This window comes from Rhopilema esculentum, chromosome 8 (genome assembly GCF_057945365.1).
Source record: "Rhopilema esculentum isolate cy_ngs chromosome 8, ASM5794536v1, whole genome shotgun sequence".
Classification (NCBI taxonomy): domain Eukaryota; kingdom Metazoa; phylum Cnidaria; class Scyphozoa; order Rhizostomeae; family Rhizostomatidae; genus Rhopilema; species Rhopilema esculentum.
In genome coordinates, this window is record NC_142822.1 from 12,014,172 (window position 1) to 12,028,521 (window position 14,350).

A 14,350-nucleotide genomic window follows, 5' to 3' on the forward strand; every position below is an offset into this window, starting at 1 on the left:
TACACAATTTGGAACATTTATCTTTAATTTTCAATACTTTGGTTGATGAGAGGGTGACATTCATTGTTTCTGAATTGATAGTAAATCCTAGATAGGTAACACACTTGGAAGGAAAAAAATTAGATTTTTTAGGATGAATAACAAAACCTAAGAAATCCAATAATTTGATTGTTTCAACAGTAGCTTTAATACAAGCATCATATGATTCATCAATTATTATGATATCATCAATATATGCTGAGACAATGAAACCTTGCCTTCTCAAGAACCCTAAAGCAGGTTTTAATAATTTTGTAAACTTCCTTGGACCAGAACATAATCCCATACCTTCCAACCTGTAGAGAAGGAAAAGCGGGAGACATCGCGAGCGGAGCAAGGCCAAAAACTAGAGCTGGGGGTCTGGGGAGCGCTCTAAGCCCCCCAGCGGGTCCAGGGGGCAAAGCCCTCGGAAGCTCCTGACATTTTGTCATTTCTGTGGCCTCAAAATGGCTCAGGATTCTTTAATTTCTCTGTCTGTAATATGTTATTGGAAAAACAGTTCTTCGTAATCAATAGGTCAGTTATATCAAAGAACTTTCTTAGAAAGTGAGGAGGGGGGTCAAATGAAGAGGATGAAAAAGTTCCGGGCTTAGAAACGCCACTGTGCACGATTATAATTATATTTTTGTAGGAAATGTTATTTTGCAATCAGTGCGAACCCATGCGAACCCCGATTTAACTCCTACAAAATTTGTTGGCAATTTTATGTCACTTAGATTAGCTTGAAATTATAAGAAAGGTTATCTTTTATGATGAATAAACAACAACAAATGCTAAAAACGTCAATAAAACGAAAAATAATTGGAAAATAATATTGAAAATATTGTAATTCTAACACAAACAATAAACCGAAACATTAAACATGTCATGAAAGTTCTTATCTAATACAAGCTATGAAGAGGAATGCTGCTTATTATATTCTTAACAGGCAGCCTTATATTTCTTAAGTAGATCGTTCGAAAATTTCCATCGATAGCAAGGCTTAATTGATTCTGGTTTGTTCATTTTAATCAGCATGATCGAATTCAAAGAAGTGTCACTGTCAAGGCTAGACCTGAATTTCGTTTTGTTCTTCCCAATCATACTAAAGATTCGTTCCTCACCAGCGTTACTGTGAGGAATAGTTAGCAAAAAGAGGGCAATATTCGCAAGCTTAGGAAGCATTGTTTTGAGATGACTCCAAATGATGTCCATACGATGATATGTGCGCTCATCCGACACCTTGACTATTGATTCATCCCACACATCTTTACGAATTTCATTATTGGACATCGATTCGTATAGTTGATACTCCTCCTCTAGTGCGTCAAGTTGGTGTGGGTCTTTGACATAGTTCTCAAAACGCCGCCGAAATGATAGTATCAGTTCAGTTAATTCATCAAAAGGAATTCTTCCCCGATTTGAGAATTCAATGAACCTGCTTCCCTTGTATAAAGGGTCATCCATAGGTAACCATTTGACACAGTAACTGTACGCGGTTTCAAAAAACTCCCTTCATAAAGCATCATAAACATATCAACATCGCTTTCACTAATGTCACCTTCCTCTAGAGCTCTACGAAGTTTGGGCTTGGTCATGTTACCAATAGTTTAATCCTGGTCGTTTTTTTGATTCGCAAGACCTGTCTCAAGTTTGCTGAAACATGATTTGTCATCTTTTAGCTTTCGGATGATTTCTGGCTTGACAAATTTAGACGCTAACTTGTTCATAAAGTTCTGCATTTCTTCATGTAGGCATTGAATCAGTGGCTCTTCTGTTTGTAAAAACTTATTGAAATTTGTGAATGTTGGCAATGCAGCCTGGAAAAACATCAAATAGAATTCAGTCATCGTGTTAGAAAAAGCTTCAGATAGCTGTAAAAATGGTTTGTCCCTCTCATTCTCTGACAAAAAGAACGACCGCAAGCCATTATACTTCCGTAGTTCACGGTTAACATAGCGCTCAGAACAAAGCCACCATGTCGAAATATATTTTATAACCTCCTTATATTCTTCATCACAGAAGTCGTAGTACTCTTTTAAAATTGACTTGCGCTTCGATGATTTATCGAACCAGTAAAAAAGATCTACTCAATGATTTTCGACGCTAAAGTCCGATACAACAGCAAAGGCATTGGCTGCTTTACTCGCGGCATTATGGAAAATCTGGCAAGGGCAACCCGATATAACTATCTCAGGGTTTTTTTTAGCGGTTCTCGACTTGATTGAGTTGTGTGCTCCAATGTTCGCATTCGCAAGGAAGGGTGAACTTCATTTTGCTTTAGCAGTACCAGGTGGGTATTCCCTGAAGAAACAAAAAAGGGAAAATAAGATTCTTGGGGTTTAAACTTTTTTATAAGAAAGTTGTTTGTAAGGAAGCAGTCCTAGTATTAGGCTCCTCAAAAAGTTAAGAAAGTTCAAAAAAGCTGAAAAAAGTTCAGCAGGGCCGCCGAGAGCAAGCTGAGGCCCCAGGGCAAAATTACATACCAGCGCCGACGAGGCCCCTCCCCCTGAAGCAAGAAAAATATGATTAAAAACACTACTTTTTCGAGGCCCTACTTAGGTCTAGGCCCTGGGGGCCATCTGCCCCGTCCCCCTGCTTTCGGTGGCCCTGATGTTCAGTACTGAGACAAGAGATTAACAATCCAAACGCTTACCTTTCAACGCTTCTGCTTGTTTTTTATGTCCTGGTGTTTCTCCATGTCACGTGATGTCGTTTGCTCCCCCATGAGCAAGATATATATTCGTATTGCATATTGTGCAATGGATCTTGTGTTGATAGTCAGGCACATGTGAAGAACATTTTGTAACAAAATTAAACCTTTCCTTAAAATCCTCAGAATAGCTTGTTTTATATTTTTTATTTCTTGATGCCATTCTTCCTCAACCAAAGCAATTGAGGCGCATGTTTCTGAGAGAAATTCACAAAGGAAAAATTAGCCTGCTCACAGTTTGATAATCAAAAGAATTTGTTACGAAGAGCATTGAGCAATAAAATTCCACAGTTTGGCGTCTGGCTTCTGGCAGTTTGGCATCTGGCTTTATCCGATGTCGTAACTATTGTCGAATCGTTTCGTCCGTTTTGAAAAGGTTGCACTGTTGACAGTGATCTTGATTCTTCTTTATTTTATACCAGCCTTTTTTTTTATTAGTTTTTCTCAAAAATCGGGAGGGTTTTCTAATTGTCGGGAGGTCTGGAGATGACCTCTGAAATCGGGAGTCTCCCGGTCATATCGGGAGGGTTGGAACATATGTAATCCATTTGGTAACATATGTAATCCACAATTTTGTCTAACCAATTTGATAACCTTGTCAAAAGTGTCCATCTTAAAATGCATATATGGCATGGACTCGTTCAATTTCCGCAAATTAAGAATAAGTCTAAAAAATCACCATCTTTTGGGACAAGGAAAATTGGGGAGATAAATTCATCTCCTTCATGATCACATTCTGTTATAACATGTTTATCCTGTAATGTTTTAATCTCTGCTAGAATAAACTCATTTTTTTTAGCTGAAAATGGCACAGCATAATTTCTCTCAAAATTGAGAGGCAATGAGAATTCAAGCTGTAAACCAGCTACAGTGTGTAAAGTTTCAAAATCACTAGTGACAGTATACCAACGTTCCAGATGATTTTTAAGTGCACCTGATCTAAATGTGTCAATCTTGTACAAAAGATATTTGGTCAGTTTAGGGAGAAATGAAATAAAATTATTTACATTTATCCCTTGTAGGGCTTCTGCTTCCGCCGATATGGACGAGACTTCTGGCCTTTCTCTAAAAAAGACTGCTGAGTAGGACCAATATAAAAAGAGTGCTGTGTTCGCCTATTAAAAACTGGTATCTGCCTATCATGCAGTCTATACCTAGTAGACTGAGGTATCGGTTGAGTAGCAGCAGAGGCAAGACGTTTAGACTCCCTTTCTTGCTTCGGGCGTTTTTCAATGTCGTCTCCAAACAAATGGTTTGAGACTTCACGAGTAGGGTCACATAGTCCCTGTACATCCTTGTTAAGAATAGGTCTTACATTGAGCCTTCGTAAATTTGAGATATTGACACTGGCATTAGAGAGAACAGATAGTGCATCAAAGGCTTTCAAAACAATAGCTTTTGTGTCAATAGCTTTTGTGTCAATAGCTTTTGTGTCAGCTATGATTCCTTTTCTGCAAGAAGTAAATCATCAGCCAAAGTTGAAATGATGTGGGAGGATTTAGCAACAGAATGGTGAACATGATATAATTTCCTCTCCCTAGCCAAAACAGAATCCTTAAATGAAGGTATTTTCATTCACAACTTTGGCATAGCTGGAACAAAAATACTCTCAAGGTTAAGAGGGTGCTTGTGCCTCTTAAAAACCTGAGCAACTGCTTTTCTGCTGGGATTTTTCCATTGTTCCTCAATTTTTGAGGCCAGCTTATCAGAGGAAAGACCCTTGCCTTTCTTGTCTAAAACTGCCTCGGATAACTCATTATCAACAAAGTCGAAGACTTCTTCTTCCATATTAAGATCTGGGACAGATGCCTCAGAATTTACTGTGGAAGGCACATGAAACAACGAATCAATATCTACTTGCTTTGAATGTTTGGATGATATAGCATCCTGATTTTCAACGGAAGAAAAAGCTACCGGATAACATTTGGTGTGAGACACAGAATCGTGCTCAAATGAATTATGGGTCTGACATACAGACATTTCATCATAAGACCTCTTGCAACGAGTTGGTGAATGCTGGTCAGGTCTTACAGCTGTGCAGGAAGAACTCCGCTCTTTATCTCTGCCTATATTATAATTAACAAACTCTTTAAAAAGTCCAGTCAATTCGTTCAAATCTCTTCGTACATTCAATAAATCTAACGACGAATGCGTATGAAGAAAACCTGGTTGTGTTTCGGAAGAAGACCCAGAATCGACTTCGACTCCTGAACCTTGCACGTGTGGGGTCAGAGGTCGAAGGTCACTAGAAGCATACAAATTATCTTGGTTATCCATAACTAAGAAGCAAATTGTAACTAGATGTAGCTTGAAAATAAGAATGGAATACGATAAATTCAAAAAGAGAAAAGTAAAATACAGACTTGTTCAAACACGTGGCTCTACTGGCTTCTTATCAGCTCGAAACACCAACAGGTTGAAGGTCGAACGCTGCGCGTTGCTCGTATAAATACCGAAAGGAGTTTGGGTTCTAGTTATGGAAAATAATTTTAGTTTTATGGGGTAACAGCAATCATTGATTTGAAATTTTGTTAATTTTAAACCCCTTGAATGTAAAGGTTTTTCATGGCTAGGTCTACACACTTTATTATCTTAACAATGCAAAATCGAGGTCATGTTCCACCATAGTTAATAGAGGAGAACTCTGGTTATGAAACACGGCGCACTTCAAAGGCCCGCCTCATTGTTCTCCATTGGAGGTTGAACTCGGGTGTCAGGTGACCATGACCGTGCACAAGTTTGATCAAAACATGGTCGTTGTCAGTGGGGAATTCGTATTTGGAGACGATTTCGATGCTATTTTGGATGCCCTCGAAGACGATGATGCGGTACAAGAAGAATTCAATGCTGCCGTAGAACAGGTGTGTATTGATGCTGTATGTAGGTGCCTCATCACTATAATTTTCCTGAAAACGCCCGTATCGATAGTTGTGCATAAGTCCTTTTCACAACGATAAAAACGTCCTATCCATTTTAGCATAAACAATTTTGGTGTTAGCATTAAGATATAGAACCTTAGGTGCAAGTTAATGATTTATTCGCCAATAGCCGGCGTGAGTGTTACATGGATTTCACCCTCAGAAAGAACTTAGAATCGATGTTAGGCTTCAATACCAACGCAGCACAAATTTCAAAATTAACTCAGAACGCAATAGTTGAGAATTCCAAGCTCTAACCCCTTTATGCTAAAATAGGAACTTGGCTATGACATTATTTAAATAAATGTTCTTTAAACTTTATGTACCTTACAGGAAAGATTGTCTGAGTATGAATTTATAATGGTAGCATATTCTTAGGCATAATTATTACTTTTCTAGGTTGAAAAAAAGACAGCCAATGTGAAAAGTGTGGCAAAATATGTAGAACTATTGCAGGCTTGAAGAGGCACATAACAGCAAAGCATCCTGAAGAAAACAACAATGGCCACACAGAGAGTTCAACATTGCAAAATTGCAATATGTTAACTCCTGCTATCCTAAAGTCTTTGACTGAGAATGCAGCTACTAAAATTAGAAACAGTGCTGTTTTCTCTAAACCAATTCAGCATGAACTCTCAATTTATCAGCTAACTGAGCTTGAAAAATGTAGCCCACAGTTCAAAATTATTTACGATATATACAACTCTTTTCAAAAGAACAGGGATTCAGAAAAGTTCTACGCAAGTTTTTATGCGTCTGTCCCATTGAAATCAAGAGATTTCTTTCCAGGCCTGGCATCAAATGCAGCAACTTTACTTGCTACCAAGCTTGCAGATATGATGATTGTTCATTTGAAAGAATTGACCCAGAAAAATCCAAAAATACATTGTAAAGAAGTGTGTGAAAGAGAACTAGGAGGGCTACAGTATATTGGAGGGTATGTTTTGCATAACCTGCACAAAAAATACAGAAATGGAAAAAATTGGCGTTCATTAGAATGCCAGCATTTGATGGCAATTTTACGTGCCTGTAAAGCAGATGATGCAGACACTTCAGACAACCGCCTTGTTGCATGTTTAAACAGAGGCGGTCTTTGGGCAATCAAAAAAGAATTGGAGATGGTTTTTTTAATAACAGAACAATACTTCAGGGCAGGCAAATCAACATCTGGAGTTGAAAAGTTAAATTTTCAAGGTATAATTAATGCAGCAATGAATGATGATCATCTCAACAGCTTGTTTGCTTCTGTGGTTTCAGAAATTGACATATGCCCAAGCTCCTACTTAGTCAAAGATCTGCTCTTTAGTATCCTGTCTTTGTATGTACGCGTACGTTGCTTTTCACATGCACATGATATTATTCAGCAATACAAATTGCACTCAAGACAAGTGCGATCTAAAGGATTAAGAGCTGAAATAAAAAGACAAAGTGGCCATAAATCAAAAGTTCAAAAATAGGAAAATGACATTGTTGTTATAAAACTGGAAATTGTTATATAAAAAAATGAAAAATTTACAGCAATTGTATTAATACCATATGTTACATATTTAAAATAAGGAGTCTAAATCATATCTAAAAAAAGAAGCATAGGTAAAATTTTGCTTAAGATGCTGTTCATAGGCATTGAATGATTCAGTTTTCCGTATGTTGATAGGCAGTTCATTGTAAATTTTTGCTGCCATGAAACGAAACGATTTGCGTGCGTATTCAGTTTTAATTTTTGGAAGCTTGACGAGACATTAATTGTTTCTTGTTCTCATATTGGGGTCAAAGTAGCCTTGAAACTTGTCAAAAATGTCCTTGTCAATACACTTGCGCATCCCCTTACATGCACGGATCTTATTTGCACTGACAACTGACTGAATTCTTCCGCTAGTTTTCAAATTTCCTTGTATTGTTCTTAATTTAACGAAGCTAGTCTTATTAATTGGGTGTCAGTTAGCTTCAGCAGTAGTATTCCAGAGTAGGTAAAAGTAGGCAGAATCAGTGAATGATAAATCGTCTCCGCAGCAGTGAGATCAAGATAATCTCTAAGCTTTCTCAGCAGCATCAGCCTGCTTGATGCGCATTTAAAACATTTGTCGAAATGGCTATTGAGATTCAAAAAGCTGTCGATTTCAATGCCAAGATATTTGTAATGGCTTGTATTCAATACATTTGCGCTTCGGTACATGACAGTGAGTGTCTCATTTTGCTTTGCAATCCTCTGTGATGTTCAGAATAGAAGCGACTCAGTTTTTCCTTTTTTAAGATTTATTATCAGCGCATTTTCGTCCAGCCACTTGGCAATAGCATCCATATCTTTGGTGAGCTCAGAATTAATAACTGCTACATCTTTATCAGCTACATATATCACTGTATCATCAGCATACTACATAATTTTTGCACTTTTTATCACATTGGTTATGTCATTGAAAAATATAATGAAAAGGAGGGGACCCAGAATTGATCCTTGCGGCACTCCTGCTTGAATGTCTTGCTTGTTAGACAAACAGACACCATAGCTAACAGCCATTGATCGATGAAAAAGATAATCTGTAAACCATCCAAGTTTTTCATCACAGATTCCGTACTGAGGTAATTTCTGAAGCAGGTTCGAATGACTGATGGTATCAAATGCCTTACTCAAGTCAATGAACGTTTCACCAACTACTTTCCTTTCATCTACATGTTGCCGAATTTCATCAAATAAGAGATTTGCTGCTAACTCCGTGGACAACTTAGGCCTAAATCCAAATTGAATTTTTGATAGAAACTTATTAACTTCGAGGAATCCCATGAGTTGCCGATGTATCTCCTTTTAATATAAAGAATGTGATGAAATGGTGTTCAATATCTTGTATAATTGGAGGAAACTATATCTGGAGGAGCAGAGTTATTGGGACAATAGTTATTAGTGTTGAATAGACTTTAGCTTATACATACCTGGAAATACGGTAACACACCAGTTTTTAAGCAGTTTTTTTTGCTTAGTATCTTGGTCAAGTAGTTATTCGCTCGTGGTAGATTCTTCCCTCTGCTCAGTTGGAACCTGTAACTGGGAACGCTCGGCTCCATGGCATACACTACTGTGTTGATACCTTCAGAAGCTTTATAACAAGTTTAAAATACAAGGCTGGCTTTAATTAAAATATTTTCTGACTGATATGGTTAGTGGGACATGCCAAGCTGTTCATGTAAATTTTTCAGGACGTCTGACAGGATGTCCATAAGCCGAAATCAAGCATATCAAATGTTCAATCTACGTTGTTAAATTTGCTGTTTTCTATTTTCTTAAGGTATTGCTTGTGGTAAGTGTAAAAGCAGCGAGAAATTACTAATAAAAACTCGTGCAACAACCTTCATTCAGTACACTCCCCTCACGAAAGTACCCGGAAAGTTCTAAGATCGATTGCGCTTTCAGACAAAAACAAATTTAGGCTGGCAAAAACGACTTTTTAGCTTTGCGATAATAGTTTTTCTAGAAACCCTTCCAAAATAAACCAGAACATCAAAATAATGCAAAAATTCTGCGCTTTTATCCATTATATTTTTTTGTTAAAATGAGAAACCTTCGCGCTACAAGCCTTACGCAAATCAACTGATATCAAATATAGGGAGAACAGCAAAGTCAGGTGACTTGGACTCGGCCAATAAAACATGGTAATTTTTACCAATCTGGTTATTTAGACAAGAATATTTTCGAATAAAGAGAAATACAACGTGTTCACTCTCAGTTGGGAAAAATTTTTGCATGGAGATCCCTTGGATCGATTATAAAACATGGATGACATTTGGTAACATTTTTCCAAAACAAAAACTTTCTTCTTGCAAAGCAGACATATCATTCAGGGCAGGGCCATAAAGCGATATTATTTCTTTACAGTTGCAAGTCTTGCTGAAATCGGTCGGTACGAGGGCACATTCACAATACACCTTTTCAACTAATCGCGTCGAAGGGAACTGGGTCGAGATTTGTGGTTAAAGACCTTGCGTGTTGTGTTGTTATTCCTTGGAATTATGTTTGGGAAAGAGCAAAGTTTGCTTAGTTTGCTTGAATTAAATCGATTCATTGAGATTTCATCACAAAAGAAGCTTTTTTAAAAGCTAATTGACGGAAGTTACCTCAGTTGCTGGCGTTTTTGTCTGCCTTTTGCTGTCATTTAGCACATAAATTTACTCAGAAGCGATGGTGAATGGAAACTGTGCCGTAGTTAATTGCACTAACAGCAACTACAAACTGAAAAAAAGAAGAAGGAACACTGGGCAATACATGTTGGACAAATTCACGCCGATTGCTACTGCCCTCACCCTTTTACACTGCACAGATTTCCAAGTACACTGTTGAATTCGGAGAGACGAGCTGTGTGGATACGCAAAATCAACAGGCAGACAGCAAAGAAAACTCGCTGGACTCCTGGAGAGAGTGACCTAGTATGCTCAAAGCATTTCGTTGACGGGCTTCCTACCTTGCTCTCTCCTCGATTAGTCTACCTACTGAGAGAGCTCCTCCTTAAGAAATTCCTCTCCATACGAAATTCTATGTCCTCTTATTGTAAAATTTGTCATTTTTTGTCATCTGTTTTAATTTGTTATTCTAGTTAATTGTATGTATTTTAGAAAGATTTTTGTATGTAGTGGAATTTTAAAATTAAAACTGAACTGAACTGAACCTTGGAAAACCCAAATCCAACACTAGGCCTGTGGTATAAAAGGCCTACAAAGAAGATGAGGAGGGTTCTGAAACGCCAAAATCATGAACCTGAGGTTGCTGCCACACAAGAAGTTGTGGGGGTCGGCTGTGAACAATGTGATGAAAAAGAACAGAAAATATCTTCGCTAGTTGCCCAACTTGATGAACTGACAAAAGAGAGAGATACTTTGAGGTCTGACCTAGAGCATCATAAAAGTATGGCTAAGCAAGGCAGGTTAAATAAAAAAGACCTTTCACTTGGAAAAGCATTAAAAGTGATTTAAAGATGAAGTTCTACACAGGAATTCAGAGTATCACGATATTTTGTGCCATATTCACTTTGATAAAGCCTTGTTTGCCAAATATCTTTTACTGGAGAAGAAAAAAGAGGATCTTTGATTCTTCATTAAAAAGGATTGGCACAAATCGCCAGCACAAAGTTTGTGGGAAAGATCAATTCCTCCTAACACTCATGCGCCTCAGACTTGGCCTGATGTATGAGGACCTTGCTGATATATTTTCCATTTCAGTAGGGACATGCTCAAACATATTTTCAACTTGGGTAAAACTTCTTGCTATTCTTTTAGGGGATGCCTTAATATTGTGGCTCCCAAAGCATACAATAAAAGCAAATTTATGCAGTGTTTTCACTAAAGGAAGGTATCCAAAAGTTTGGTGCATCACTGACTGCTTCGAAATCTTCATAGAAAGGCCACAGTCTTTAGATGCACAAGCCAGGACATGGTCAGAATAATACTCTAAAATTCCTTATAGGTATTTCACCAAGTGGATACATCATGTACATCTCAAAATGCTATGGGGGAAGAGCATCTGATAGATTTATTTGTAGGGACAGTAACTTTTATAGCTTCTTGGAATATGGAGATGAAATTATGGCTGACCGTGGTTTTCAAATTCAACAAGATTTGCTCCACTATTATTGCAATCTCACAGTGCCTACAAGTGCCCGTACAAAATCAGAAATGACAAAAGATAAATGTAAAAAGACAAAGGAGGTAGCAAACCTCAGGATCGTTGAGCGTTGAGCAAGCAATCAACAGAATCAAGGGATTCAAAATTTTGAAGAACATTGTTGCTATTAACATGATACCTCTTGCAGATGACATTGTGCGTACTTCTGCTCCATTATGTAATCTTCAGTCATGCTTATTAAGCCAAGAGATTAAAAACTCAGTACAACTACTGTTTTTTTGTTTAATATCCTTTTACCTTTGGAAAACATTGTTTTTTCATGTGTGCTGAAGATAACTGTATGCTACAAATTAGAAGCTGTATTTTGCTTAACACAAAATGGAAAATGCAGAATGTTTTTAAATTCATTACAGTAATGCTTTTGACATATATTTTGCCAACTACTTAAAGGTCATATGAAACGAAATTTTTTATTGGCCATTTTACGCAATTGGATGGCGCTGATTGCGAAAATCTTGGTTAAATTTTTGAAAGATACCCGTAAGACACCAAAATTTCAACTTGAAAACTCAATTTTGGAGACCAAAAGTGATACCGGGGTCTGGGACGAGAAGACAGAAGTGACGTAATAGGTTTGACATGTTCTTGGCCTTGAAGCCGTAGTAAACATAAACATTAAGCAACTGCAGAGGAGACGTATGGTAATGTTGATTTGGATCAGTCTTCGAATGAATTAAATGAGTTAGGGAGCATTGGCTGAATTTGGTGGCCTTTCTAGCTTTACTAGCACAAAACACCGGTATCCTCCAAAGAAGAATCATCAATCCTCGTCGAGCGAACGATGTGAGGGAAAGGACTAGGACCATCCTGGGCACAGAATACTTTTTCTCTTCTGTGTCCTGGGAATGAAGATTGCATTTGATCAACACAGCTTGGAGTTTGGTTTGAGAGACATATTGCCCTGAATCAAAGGTAAACTAAATTCTTTATTTTTTTATTATCTTTACAATTTATAGTATTTAAAGGCAGAAACTTTCACAGACACGAGCCTGGCCTACTGGCCTAAAGCAAACGGGATACTAGCCTGATAAACAGACCTTGCTGTGTGTAAGTTTCACTATATTCGCGAACTCTATTTCATTAAATTGGTGGGAAAAGGGAAAGACTGAATCGTGATTATATTTTTCTATCACAGGTGCTCGTGTACAAAGTGCTCAACATAATCGCTTATCAGACAAGGAAGTACACTGCTGCAGCCGAGAAATAAACGAGACGTAGGACACGCTCACATCTGATGGTTTATCAAACAGGCATGAATAACGGTGTAACATAATAAAACCTCTTCAAGGATCTTGTCCACAAAGAAGTTCTCCTCCTTGCCGGCTCATATTTCAAGGACAAGACTCAAAGTCAGTACGAACTGCTCTCACTTGTGGAATAAAATCAACACTTGCTGTTGAATCAGGAAGTGTTGTCACAAGGAACTGAACGAACATCAAGCATTTCCCAGGGCCGCTGAAAGCAAGGCCGGGCCCAGCTCAATGCTTGGAATCCTGTCTAAAATGTATTTGATATGAACTTGAAATACATAGAATTTTTTCTATGTACTTGAGATTTATATTCCTAAAGACTTTTTTAAATTTTCTCAATGCAAATTACCATGTCATAACTACAATTTGATTATCCTTACAAAATAATTTTGCTGTACAATGAGCATATAGTTTTCTAGAACAATCTTGTTTTACGTACTTTTGCAAAGTTCCATGAGTGATCTATGGGAAAACCCTTCAAATTCCTTGGACTTCCTTGTGTTTTGCAACTGATTTTTGAAAAAAAAATCCTCAAAGGCCTGGGAACAAGTACCCTCGTCTAAAAATAGCTCAAGGGGTACTTGACAGTTGGGGGCAGTATCCCATCTTCAGCGATCAAGTCATGTACTTGCAGCACGATTCTTGCTTTGATTGTGTTTTGAAACTGATTTTTGGGAAAAAATCCTCAAAAGCCTGGAATCGAGTACCCCAGTCTAAAAATAGCACAAGGGGTAATTTGCCACCTTGGGTCTGCATACTATCTTTTTCCGCTTATCAAACTCTGTATTTTCACAGAGTTTCATGCTTTTATCGCGATCTTCAACTGATTTATGGAAAACCCCTTCAAAGGCCTGGAATCGAGTACCCCAATCGAAAAATAGCACAAGGGGGCATTTGCCAGATAAGATATGCATCCTATCTTTTTCAGCGTGTCAAACTCTGAAAAAAATTCGTGCTTTTATCTTGTTTTGCAAGATTTTTTCATCAACATCACTCACAAAGGTTCCAATGGCTATCGAAGGGACGTGTCAAACCTATTACGTCACAGCGTCGATCTGACCGCGTTCGAGTGGCATCGCTTTTGAAGGTCACTTTTTCGGGCTTTCGAGCGCCATATCTAGACAAGTTCAAGTCGTAGAAAGAAACGGGAAACGGCGTCTTGACAAGCAAAAAAAGTTCTACCAAATATGTGAAAATCGTTTTTCGGTTCATATGACCTTTAAGGACCAACTAGAGAAAACCTTTTTTTGATGAGGACTTGTTTGAGGAGTTTGGGACTTAAATAAATTATCTATGAAACTTATCAAATACAGTTCACGTATTGGTGGGAACTTTTTGAAGGGTGAAGTCTATTACCAATTTTCTAGTCCTAGCAAAGGGGCTTACTTGAAACCAAAGGCTTTTTGGAAGTGGGCCAAATCAAGGTTTACAGTATGTTAAATGGCAACTTGATATAGTCCTGTAAAGGTATTTTATGCCTTACTCGAAATAGAAGGTTTCCTTTATATTCTCCTTAGGGTTTGGTAATGATTATAAACCAGAATATAGTAATTAAACACAGTTCATTATCACATTGGGATTAAATTTAACCTGAAATTTAGGTTAAAAGAATCCAAATTTATCAATGCTAAAACAAAATAATTACATCAATAACTTTGAGGGCACATAAACATCTTCAAAAAAAGTTTTAAGTTTTCCTTTAAGGCTGTCCCAATAGCTTTGATTAAAGTCCAACTTTTCCATGAAAAATCCATGAGTTGTCCAAACAAAGAAGTAGTTTTGAGAA

General features: G+C 37.6%; 2 protein-coding genes and 1 pseudogene across 2 annotated transcripts; all 3 read left to right on the top strand.

Moving 5' to 3' along the window:
- The first annotated feature begins 5,454 nt into the window (after positions 1-5,454).
- Positions 5,455-6,141, top strand: LOC148959895 (uncharacterized). The gene is made up of 2 exons (XM_089109657.1): positions 5,455-5,592; positions 6,049-6,141. Exons 1-2 carry the CDS (start codon positions 5,455-5,457, stop codon positions 6,109-6,111), a joined length of 201 nt encoding a protein of 66 aa, XP_088965783.1. The 3' UTR covers positions 6,112-6,141.
- A 47-nt stretch (positions 6,142-6,188) lies between these two features.
- LOC135694984 (uncharacterized) lies at positions 6,189-7,106 on the top strand. Its single transcript, XM_065213899.2, has one exon. It carries the CDS (start codon positions 6,189-6,191, stop codon positions 7,104-7,106), a length of 918 nt encoding a protein of 305 aa, XP_065069971.2.
- Positions 7,107-10,607: 3,501 nt separating this feature from the next.
- On the top strand, positions 10,608-11,584 carry LOC148959896 (uncharacterized; annotated as a pseudogene).
- Positions 11,585-14,350: the final 2,766 nt, after the last annotated feature.